The 11,481-nt window shown below is 43.1% G+C and overlaps 1 protein-coding gene across 5 annotated transcripts; it reads right to left on the bottom strand.

The window, feature by feature from the left end:
- Window positions 1-4,275: 4,275 nt before the first annotated feature.
- On the bottom strand, window positions 4,276-11,258 carry LOC147625153 (uncharacterized). 5 transcript variants are annotated; one of them, XM_086818411.1, is made up of 10 exons: window positions 11,005-11,204; window positions 10,817-10,915; window positions 9,425-10,475; window positions 8,447-8,931; window positions 6,199-7,437; window positions 5,947-6,108; window positions 5,501-5,825; window positions 5,344-5,417; window positions 5,103-5,225; window positions 4,276-5,015 (listed from the first exon to the last, which is right to left on the bottom strand). In XM_086818411.1, exons 3-10 carry the CDS (start codon window positions 10,413-10,415, stop codon window positions 4,548-4,550), a joined length of 3,867 nt encoding a protein of 1,288 aa, XP_086674537.1. In that variant the 5' UTR covers window positions 10,416-10,475; window positions 10,817-10,915; window positions 11,005-11,204; the 3' UTR covers window positions 4,276-4,547. The 5 variants fall into 5 exon arrangements, with proteins under 5 accessions (XP_086674537.1, XP_086674538.1, XP_086674534.1 ...); XM_086818412.1 differs by having other exon boundaries at window positions 9,425-10,464; window positions 11,005-11,054; XM_086818408.1 differs by lacking the exon at window positions 10,817-10,915 and having other exon boundaries at window positions 11,005-11,258.
- Between the last annotated feature and the right edge of the window lie 223 nt (window positions 11,259-11,481).

The raw sequence follows: 11,481 nt of genomic DNA, 5'->3' as shown, positions 1-11,481 counted from the left end.
TCAGTAGAGCGAGCGGCATGCCCCCAATGCCCATAGCACCCGATTCCATTGCCACTGAGCATTTCCGACGCAAAATGAGAGCAGGCGCACAAAAATGAGCATATGCGAGCACACCCAAACTTTTTTTCCTAACCCGTGATAAAAAGGATGACCTTTAAGGTCAATCAATTTTTACTAAACAAATGCATAGGTTAGTCAATTTTAATTAAAACTTCAAAATTTTAAATCTTGAAATTCAAGGCTTGGTAAAATTACAACCGATTTTTCTCGATTTGAGCTGTGAAGATTACACTAAAGGGCGTTTTTTTTTTTACAATGAGCCATGCCAACTAGGCTACACAATTCTATGTTTAAAAACTATATTTTTTTAAAAAACTTGGTTCGAGGTTCGGTGCCAAAAAAGGGGCCCCAACATATGAGCCCTATTTTCAGTCTCCTCTAGATTTATGTATAGCCATTTCAAGAGACAAGAGGTTAGGACTGTAATTTTATACAATCATGACTCATCTACACTGTCCACACTGCTTCCTTGGGTCTGTTGATATGGTGGCCACCACCATGGTGCGTGTGAAGGAACATGCCTTTTCCTCTTCAACCCATGGTGAGAAGGATACATGTCACGTTCACTTATCTCTTCAACCCATGACAAGAATCTCCTCTTCTTTAGTGTCGATGGGGAGAAAGCACACATTCAAGATCATCTATAATCAGGTTCACTTATCTCTAGTGCTTTCTCCCCATCGACACTAAAGAAGAGGAGATTCTTGTCATGGGTTGATCTCCTCTTCTTTAGTGTCAATGGGGAGAAAGCACATAAAGATGATCTTGAATGTGTGCTTTCTCCCCATCGACACTAAAGAAGAGGAGATTCTTGTCATGGGTTGAAGAGATAAGTGAACCTGATTATAGATGATCTTGAACGTGTGCTTTCTCCCCATCCACACTAAAGAAGAGGAGATTCTTGTCATGGGTTGAAGAGATAAGTGAACCCAACACATGTATCCTTCTCACCATGGGTTGAAGAGGAAAATACAATTTTAAACAAGCATTTTCTTAATAATTTTATCCAATCCTCATTTTCTTCATAATTTTGTCCAATCCTTACTATTTGTTTAAAAAAAATGGAGGAAACAACTTTTAGATTTTTCAAAAAAGTTGAGAACCCTCCAGAATAAATCGAACCCATCTTTTCCCAAACCCTCGCGTGATGGGTGCTTGACCGCACAGCCAACCGCCTTCCACATCTAGCTTTGCGCTTTCCTTTCGGTAAGCGTCAAAGAGTGGCCAGCTTTCACTTACATCCACCTCTAAGCTTTCTCAGACCTGTGATCCTGATAGTACTTAATGTTGATTAAGTGATTAATTAAATGTAATTAACTAAAAACAGAGAGAGAACAAAGAAGGGGGGCAGGCCGCAACACCCTCGAGTTGGCAAGAAAAACCACGGATTAATGTATCACTATTACGGTGTTTAGTTATTTGTAGTGGTGTCGGTGCTGACTCTGACGACACGCTGGGCGCTAGCTGGCGCGGACGTAACGCAAGGGACAAACACACGCCCGGCACATGGGTCGTATGCAGAGCAGGTTTGGTTGCTCCTGTTGAGGTGTGGAACGGGCGCAGCTGCCGTACCGTACGAGGATTTTTGGTGCGGTATGAAATTTTGGATACCGTACGATAAAATACGATTTTTTTTTTTTATACACTTACAAACTATGGAGCTTCAAGCTTGAATGTGAGGGAACTTGGAAGGTTAGGGGGAGGAGGAGTCTACAGTGCTTGAGGAACCAAAACATGGAGATGTGTCTCTCCCAGTTGGATCTCCCAATTGTCTCTAAAAAAAAACCTGCATGGGTAATGCAATACCAAACATCTCCCAATGTAGCGTTTTATAACTAAGGGACCGTCCTTGCACAAATACAAACAATGCATCTAGGTTGATAGGTTTAGGGATTCCTCTCTAGATCAAAATGGCCATGTCCGAATCCGAGCAGTGCATCTAGGGTGATAGGTTTAGGGATTCCTCTCTAGATCAAAATGGCTATGTTCAAATCTTCTCCCTCATACATAACTTGAGGATCTGACTGTCTAGCTTACCTATAAGAGGGATCTCCAAGTGATATAGCAAGATTCTCTCATCCTACCAATCAAGTGTACACTACCAATCTACCTTGAAAAAATTTATAAGTCTCTTAGCAACCCCATATGGAATACTGAGTGGACACGAAAGTTGCGAAGTATTGCGGGCATTTGGGATCTTCGTTAAGCAAGATTTTTTTTTTTTTGCATTTGGAATTTTTTTCTCGAAGGGAAGGGGAAGGGAATATACATACATATATATATATATATATATATATATATATATATATATATATATATATATATATATATATATATATATATATATATATATATATATATATATATATATATATATATATATATATATATATATATATATATATATATATCATACCGTACGAAACCGTACGATACGAATGGGTTCGTACCGGTACGAGAAACAACTATGATGTGAAATCTACATACATAAATGAGATTTGCATCAATCAAAGGCCTTGAAGTTCAAGCACAAGAACATGAAATTGATATTACGTTTCCACACTTGAATAGGCTTCACACTTAGTGCATGAAATGAACACATTCTTCAAGCGATAAGGGTAGATTGATGTCCTCCGCATAGACCACTCATAAGGCGTTAGAATCCCTAGGTTGGGTGCACTGTTGCCAATCGTTGAAGAAAAGTATTACCCTCTCCAAGAGAGAGATAACATTGACAAACTGGCGTCTACATGTGATATACAAGCGTTTGAGTCGTGATGCTCCTCTAGATCTATGACAAATAAACGGCAGCATACATATAAATCCTTTGGTATCTTTCTCACAAAACAAAACATGATAGAGCGGGCTGGGAGATGTTAAACACACATTGTGTTGCGCTCAAGTCAGCAAATTGTTGCGGATTTCAAGTAACAATCCTATCTTACATATTGACAATTCGCTTATGACTGAGTCATCGACGAGCTGTAAATATGATATTTGGGTAGGAAAATTATACACAACACTACAGTATATGTTACTAAAAGGCATAGTAGACAGAGCAGCACAAGACATGGCTTCTCACTTGATAACAGCACAACCAAACTGCTAGCTAGAATAGCCTTTACCCTGCAAAACTCAACTCAATTGTTAGCTCAAGGACCATCACTCAAGGAGGAATTGGCAAGCTCCCCATCCAGCCATAGCTCCCTACAGGAGCAGCCCCAAGCTTGAGGTGAGACTAACACCCTGTGCAAACTCCTCACCCAAGCCCTCATATCACAGCCCACCAAGACCTTTATATCACAGCCCACCAAGAGTAGGTCTCGAGCCAGCCCAAGGCCTGATCCAGATCCTATCTCTTGGGGCCTCCACCCATATGAGAGCGTCCATTAATGACACTAAACCTCACTTATATATAGATGCTAGGTAACAATGTCCCCAACGTTAAGGCCAATTTCAGCTGGCCCATTAATTAATAACTTACTAAAGTCGTTTTCGGAAACAAGTTCTCAGACATAAGACACTCCTGAAAAAACAGCCCTACAAAGCTGAAGGCGCTCACAAGCGATTGTACTTTGAAAACTCATGGGGGAAAAAACCAATACCTCTATTGCCTCCTCTTTTTTTTTGGGGGGGGGGGGGGGGGGGGGGGGGAGATCACAAGTTCCTCGTTCATATTCCAAAAATAATCTGCTTGCCTATACTTTTTTTAGTGGTGGGGAAGTCCAAACAAAGCCTTGTGGGCTTCACATCTTCTGTTTACCTTTGACAGGTAGAATACCTCTCCTCAATCTAGTTTTCTCCTCACGAACTTTGGCTTCTCGTCGGGCCTCTTTCTTCCTTATTATTTCTTTCTTTTTGATGTCCTCAACTAGGCGGATGGCTTCAAGCTGCTCATAGGAGAGAGGTCTATAAAACTTCCTAAGTTTACTGCTGTTCAAGAATCCTTCCATTTGGACTCCAAAATGGTGCTCTATACAAAAATTTAGTACTCTATACATGAACAAAAGGAAACACATTATAATTTGGTTTTTTTTTTTTTTTGGGGGGGGGGGGGGGGGGACACATCTACACTCGTCAGGTTGTTGAACATTCGTATCTACTTTTTGAAGTCACAAAAAATAAAATGACAGCCCCACCTGCCGTTGTTAACTTTATATCCACTCGTTTAGTGACAAGGAAAAATGAAGCCCATGTGATAAGTCATCCTAGTACATTGTGTTGTCCTGAAATAAGAATTTGTTGATGTGTTGCAATCCCCTGCGTGAGTCCCCAACAATTAAATATATAAAATATTCAACTCAACCAAAGAAAAAAAAATTGTCAGATGTGTAAATATACATACTTTTACAATCACTCCTACATTCTATAAAATGACTATCTGATGCAATTTAGTATACAAGAGAGCTTTAAAACTAAGCGGTCACAAAGCTATATAGTATACAGCCACCTACATTACTGCAACGATCGACAACAGATCTATGGAACTAGAGATCTGTATCGTCATCTTCCTTGCTGTCCACGCTGCTTCCTTGGCGTCTGCTGATATGGCGGCCACCACCACGGTGGACAACAATCTCCTCTTCTTCACTACTGGTGCTTGCAGCTTCCTCACTTAAGGGAGAGAACACACGTTCAAGATCATCTTCTACTATCCTCTCATCCCTAGCATGATGGCCTCTTGCTCCATATGCCTTCGCCTGCACAGCCAACCGCCTTCCACGTCTAGCTTTGCGCTTTCCTTTAGGTACCTCCTCTGGAAGACTCAAATCAACATCCTTATTGCTATCAGAGAGTGGCCAGTTTTCACTTCCATCCACCTCTGCTTCTTTAATAGCTTTCCCAGACCTGTGATCCTCTCCTCCATCATCATGCAAGAGAGCAGTTTGTTCTGCATTTTCCGACTCTGCAGCTACAACAGACTCTGGTCGTTTTCGTTTCCTTCCCAGATTGGTCTGTACAGAAGTAAAATTGCATTAGTTTAGGGATCATTCTGCCCAGTAGCAACAAGAGATTTGTGGGCTCTATCTAGTGGTTCCTACCTTTGGCCCCCTGTCAATAAGATGGGACCAAGCTGAACGATTTCGCAAACAATCCAGCACAGCCTGCCGGTGACTTGTGTAGGCATAGCGCTCACCGTTATGCTTCCGAAGCTTGGACCAATGCTGCAAAAAGGGACCCTGGATATCAAAGATCAGAAGCCCAAGCAAAGCTTCTCTAACAAAACCAGAACGGCACAGTTGCAAGCATGCAAACAAGAAGATGGTGAGAGTGAGAACATACAGGAAGAACTTCCTCACAGATGTAATCATAGGAGGCATTGTGACCCTTCTCATTAAGAATCTCCTCTATAAGACCTGCAAAACAAGCATTTCTGTCTGAATATATGCCCTCGTTAACTGCAAGACAAGCTAACAAGCACAAGGTTTCTTAGAGATGCCTGGAAGTGTGAGGATATTATCAGCTGAGCTTCTTCTCTCTCCATCAATCGGATCATTTGCACCTGATAGGTCACTGTAGGACTGACCTTCAGTAGCAACTCCTGACCCTGGGGAGAGATGCCTGATCTCAGTAGCTGTCATAGACGAAGACAACTTTTGTGTCATGCAAGCGTCTGCTGTATCTTTATCCTTTCTACTCCCAACATGTGGCAGACTGCTGTCATCTTGTTTAACCACTCCTCCCAGCACCTCAGCTTTGAGTGCATCATCAGCCCCACGAGAGACTTCTCCTTGCAATTCATCTCTGTTCTTCCTCCTGAATATCTGAGAAACACAGAGGAAGCCATACTTTGATTAGCACTCTGACCTACTGCAGGCAGTCACTACATGATAGGACAAACATAGGCCAAGCTGACCAAAAAGAAACAATCAAAATCTTTCCTACCAGATGATGATCCTTCTGGCTAGCACTCAGAGAAACTGGTGTAGAAACCACAGCAGGCCGCTTAGCAGAAAGTGGATGGGGACCTGCTCCACTCTGTCTAACCCTGGCCACACGAGCAACGCGAGGAGAGCTATTGAGCTCCTGATGAAGCAACAAGGCAAGCTGTGTACAAAGACGGAAACCAACACCGCATGAGAAATCACCCATACTCTACAGAGATTTCGCCAGCTCTTGCAAAAATTTTCATCTTACCTCTTCATCGTTTAATACTGGAGGGGTGAAATCCGTCCCTGGTAAATGTCGATCCGACGTACTCGAATGATATGGAGATGAAAGCACAGTCATGTTTTTTGATCCGGACACTATCCCTAGTTTATCTGATTTGTGAGGCGTGCTAGTTGAAACTGGCCTTGCTAAATGTTTGCTTGGGGGCAAGCTTTGCTCTGGCGTGGTCACGAGCACACCAGAGTCTTGCTTGGAGGGGAGCTGACTAGTGTGCTTGGCTGCTGACGTATGTGAGGCTTGTGCTTTTGAATGAAATACAACCCTGCCAGCTAAACTCTTCCCAGTACCTGCCACTTTACTTTCTGAAGTCTTTGCAAGTTCTTTAGAGTCTTTGCATGAGGAAAAAGCCACTGTTTCATTAGGACCCTCGGGCGTGACTGTTCCAGAAATCTTGGTAGCATCAGCCTTCTTTGTATCAAGTATTCTGGACCTATGTTTTGATGAGCTGTGGCTTTTTACATGTGAACTGGCTGGGGGGTTCCCCCCTTTTGACACCAAAGAAGTATAAACCCTGTTATTGGATATGGCAGATGATCCTATGGAAGCCTTAGATGAAAGGGCTGGTTGAGCGAGCCCCACGTTGGGGGTCTTTTCAGAAGGTGGTGATACAGAATCCACCTTGGTGAATCCATGTTGCTTTGAATCAATTCCAGGACCAGACAATGTTGGGGAAGACAAATCTGCTGACTTGGAAGCTCCTGTCTGAGCAGACAAAGGACTAGACTTCATGCTATCATCAGCCATAAGATATGAGTGTCCTTTTACACCTGCAGAAACAGAAGCAGCAACCCGAGATGCGGCATTAGCTTCTTGCAGGAGCGCTTGTGACACCGGTGAAGGCAGAGTCAGTAGTGGGACCTCTTGATGCTTAGCATTGAGAACCTCATCCTGCAAGAACTGCTCCTCAGATCGAACAGTTGAGAAGTGCAATGAGTCTTCAGCATACAGCTCATCATTCAATTGACCACCGTAAGACCGTGCATGTTCGTCATCTGATGCATTTGCTAGTAGATCATGCCTTTCATAAGTGCTTTTGACAGCTCTCACATAGCTTTGCTCTGGCTGTTTGGCCATGCCAAGGCCAAGCACTTCCAATTGCTTACTCTGCTGTCTTGAGGGAACAGTGACCTCCTCACCCTTATGATACTTCCCTAGCTGCACAGACATGCCCTGATTATACTGTTGGAATGATGTTGGAAGATGTTCCTGCGGAATAGTTGGGCAACTCTTAACGTCAAGTTGACTCTAAAGAAGGCATCAAAAAGCAGCCTATATCATACTTTCTGGACTTCACTGAGGTTTGTTTAAAAATACATGCATCAGGCACACAAATCCTATCTTAAGTGCTTGTGCTTGATGTAGGGCTATGAACGAATCAGAAAGCTTCTGTACACCTCTCCTAACTGCAGGAATCTGCAGTAGTTGGAAACTCTGCATTAATTGCTGATGTTCATGCTCCTTTTAAGGGCCGAACTCCACTCCTCATGACTAATCCTGTCTAGCGAGAGGAGTACTTTGCTTTGGCTAGGAGATTCACATGCAACCATGTGAAAACATGACCATGGGTAATGTGGTGGGAGCATGATGGCATGGGGCAGATCGAAAGAGTGCGAAGCAAGGTGCAAACGAGCAGTGGGGACACAAGTTCCAATATCCTTGCACTTCCAGGTGCTAGATATGCCAGCATGCCCACATTAGCTGTGCCTCGTTTTACTCACCTATCATAAATTTCTCAGTCAAAAGCCTGCCATGGATTGGACAACTCTAATGTCCAACACATTATGTAGCCTCAACTATTTTTGTCAAGATCATAACACTTGGCGGTTTTCAGATGCATCTGGCAAAGGAGTTGGATTACTTGTGTGGTCTCTAAAAGTTGATATGAGTGGGCCCGTGAAGAATTCAACCCGTAATTTCAGCAAGAAGAAGGTGCGGCTTTAACCGCTGTACCAACCAATCAGCTGAGACAAAAGCGCTGCAGTAAAAAGTTTGCAGGGCAAGCATAGTGCTGCCAGACGTCAGCATACACATCAGTTGTGTCACAGAATGCATCAGAAGGCCCCCTTGGTTTTCAGCCCAAAAAAAGCCAGTGTAAAGTACCCTCTAAGAGTGTGCAGCATCCATAAATTTTATCATTGAAAAGGGACAGCAACATTCATCTATTTAGTTGCAATATTCCTATAAATAAGAACAGGTTAGTAGAGAATTTTAATACCTGAGAATCCTTCCCATTGCCTGAGCTTGAATTGAATTGCTCATCTGTCATCTCAAAGTGGTCCTTTGTGCTTACAAGGATGTTTAATCGTACTCTTTGTGAAGCTTCTTTTGAATCTCCCAACAAGCTATGTGAATATCCTACCACTGTGCTTTTCACATCAGTATTGCCACCATCACTTAACTGCTCCTTCAATTTTAATACAACATCTCCATCCACACTCGAATCAATCTTACTAACAACCTTGGCACCAGCAGAGCCCTCCTCTCTCCGGTAAAAATGTGTTTCATGATGGATTATATTATCAGCCACAGACTGTAAGATTGGGGGTGGTGAGCCAAGAATACCATTTGACCCCTCCCTCTCCTCATGACTACTGACCGCAAGTGCATCTCTATGTGCAATTTTCGAGCTTTCCAAAGGCTTCGAATGCTCAAGGCCAAGTAAGGTCTCGGTTACAAATCCAGCCTCTCCAATGGTGAAGCCTATGAAAGTCATAACAGCCCAGTTAGCAATATAAACATATTAAGAATGTAAACATAGCACTGCAGTAAAACAACCTTCGGACTTGAAAGCTACAGATGGGCTACATGCAAGCAAAAGCCTTTGACTGAGCACCAAGGATGGTACATCAGGAGCTAAATAGCACTGCACTACCTTGCAAAGATGGTCTCATCATAAGACAAACTGCTCGAGATCCAATGATCCTAGTCCTATGCATACAAGGCTTGGGTATGCATAAAAGTTGCCATGAATATCCACTACATTTGCACGCACCTACTGCAAAGCTTCTAAATACTGGATGGGCTGATCCAAACTGCTGGGAATGCCTGGAATATTGCTGTGGGACCAGACGGATGCAGGCACTCAACAAATACTCCATACAAATTTTTTAAGTCATATCCTGACATAAAGGTAAAATACTCCATTCAAATTTGACCATATCTTGTAATATAGGTCCCAGATGAGAAACACTACCAAGACTCTCAGGTCCATGTCCCCCCGGAACATCCACCTTGGAGCCATTATTGGTGACGGTCCTTGTATCCACATCTACATCATCCATGAAGTTCTGGACAGCAAGTTTCCTCAATGCTTTGGGATTCTTTGGTGCAGTTCGAGAAGATTTAAGAGAAATTACAGCCTCATCTGAAGCCCTTCTGGCCCCTCCATGGTAATTGTCAGCCATAGGATTCTTTGACCTTTTCTTACTTGCAATATCTTTCTTCCCACTTTCATCCCTCCGACGCTTGCTGTGGTGATGGCCTTTAGTACTGTCATCCTGCTGCAATCTGTGCCTATGCTTGGACTCCTTTCTTAACTCACGCTTGCTATGTTTTTCCTTGGATAAATGGTATTTGTCTGCCTGTGCTTCCATTGAGAGCTGCATGTCTGCATCCAAAGGTTTCCCCTCTTCAAGTTGGTGCTCTCTTCTAGTGAACTCGAGAACCGGGCTGTCTGATTTATTCTCTGCACCATCTCCAAACAAAGCGCAAGCACCCAATTTGTCCTCTGACCATTCAGGCAACTCTTTGTAATTGGACTGAAACACCTTTGGGACATAGCCAGTGTACTGCCAAAGCTGGCGTGAGAACACTGGTGAAACACCCACAAAGAAACTGGGGTCGCCACCAGGTATACCCTGCACGTGAGCACGCTCTTCTATGGAGAGCTCAGTTCGTAAAGAGAAGACCTTCTCTTCTAGAGGGGGTGTCTTGCTGGGAAGTTCCACCAATAGCTGTGCCACCTCAGACTCTTCAGATTCTTTCTTCTTCTTGAACTTGCACTTGTCACAGACATATGAAGTGTGACCCTTGAGAATTCGGCAACAGCTTGTGTGTACCCAGACCCCACACTCATCGCAATCCACCATCTCTTCACCATCATCAAAATTGACACCACAAGGACAATCAACTGTCCAAGATTCCTCTGACTCCGGGCTAGATGGAGGCCTTGCCCTGCCCTTCATAGTTCCAAAAAGATGGTAAACCCTACTGCCACAGAAGGTGAAAGGAGGCCTGCAGAAAAACTAATCAGACAGCACCAGTGTCATTTTTTCCACGCCCGCAGAAGAAATTCTGAATTATAAATCCTAATGATGCAAAGGGTGAAATGATCCCTCAGTTAGCCCCAAGAAAACAGCATAAACAACAGGAAGAAGAAAATCTAGTTAAACAGCACAAAAGCCCTAAATTGTGCTTGCAGGCCTGCGCAAGCCCTAATTAAGTAGCACAAGAGCTGCAAGCAGTAAAAGGGGAAAAAAAGGCTAAAAAAGCATCTGTAAAATCAAATAGAAGAAAAAACTATAATAACCCTAATCCGGCAGCGGCGTAACCTACTCAAGGAGCACAAAAGCCCAGGATTGCATACCAAAAACAAATCACTGCCTTATGGACTTCAAAAAGCAGCAAAGGAGTCGCGTAGAAGCCCTAATAAGGGCAGCAAAGGCCTAGATTTTTTGTCTCTACCCTAGTTAGCAAAGCCAAAAATCCGGATCAGAAAGAAGTAAAAGCCTGTGAAAATTCTAATCAGTCAGAAAAAGAGCAACCAAATCATACCTGGAAAAAAACACAGGAAAGAAGCCAGTTTCATGAATTGACTCTGCGAGAGCATATTTTCGCCTTGAGGGGTGGGGGGTAGAAGACGACACCAAATGCCATAGCCAGCGGCCACGGCTTGCGGTTTAGTGTGAAATCGAATCGAGACTCTGGAAAACGCGGGCATTAATTCATATAACCTTCAAAATATCAAAGCCCTCAAAAAAAAAAACACTTGTGTGAGCTCTTATGCATAGAAATCCCTATTTACCTTTGATTTCTCACGAAGCGAGAGGCATTATTAATTCATATGACCTTCAAAATTTAAGGGGTCCCCGGCCCGCCCCCCAAAATAGATTTATATATATATAAACCCCTTTAGCCTTCCGGTAAGATAGAGCTTTATGTATCAAAAAAGATACAGCACCCTAAGGTGAACACTGGAGCTTATGGACTTTCCTAAGCAGTAGATCCACAGTAGCTTTAATCTTCCCTCTC

The sequence above is a fragment of the Cibotium barometz genome, chromosome 24 (genome assembly GCF_041138505.1).
Source record: "Cibotium barometz isolate CiBa-2024 chromosome 24, ASM4113850v1, whole genome shotgun sequence".
Taxonomy (NCBI): domain Eukaryota; kingdom Viridiplantae; phylum Streptophyta; class Polypodiopsida; order Cyatheales; family Cibotiaceae; genus Cibotium; species Cibotium barometz.
This window is presented reverse-complemented; position numbering and strand designations above follow the sequence as displayed.

Coding starts and splice junctions, on each gene's coding strand:
- LOC147625153 (XM_086818408.1), bottom strand. CDS start 10,415: ATGAAGGGCAGGGCAAGGCCTCCATCTAGCCCGGAGTCAGAGGAATCT. Junction 5,826..5,946: donor GCCAGAAGGATCATCATCTG/GTAGGAAAGATT, acceptor TGTGTTTCTCAG/ATATTCAGGAGGAAGAACAG. Junction 5,418..5,500: donor TAATATCCTCACACTTCCAG/GCATCTCTAAGA, acceptor CTTGTTTTGCAG/GTCTTATAGAGGAGATTCTT.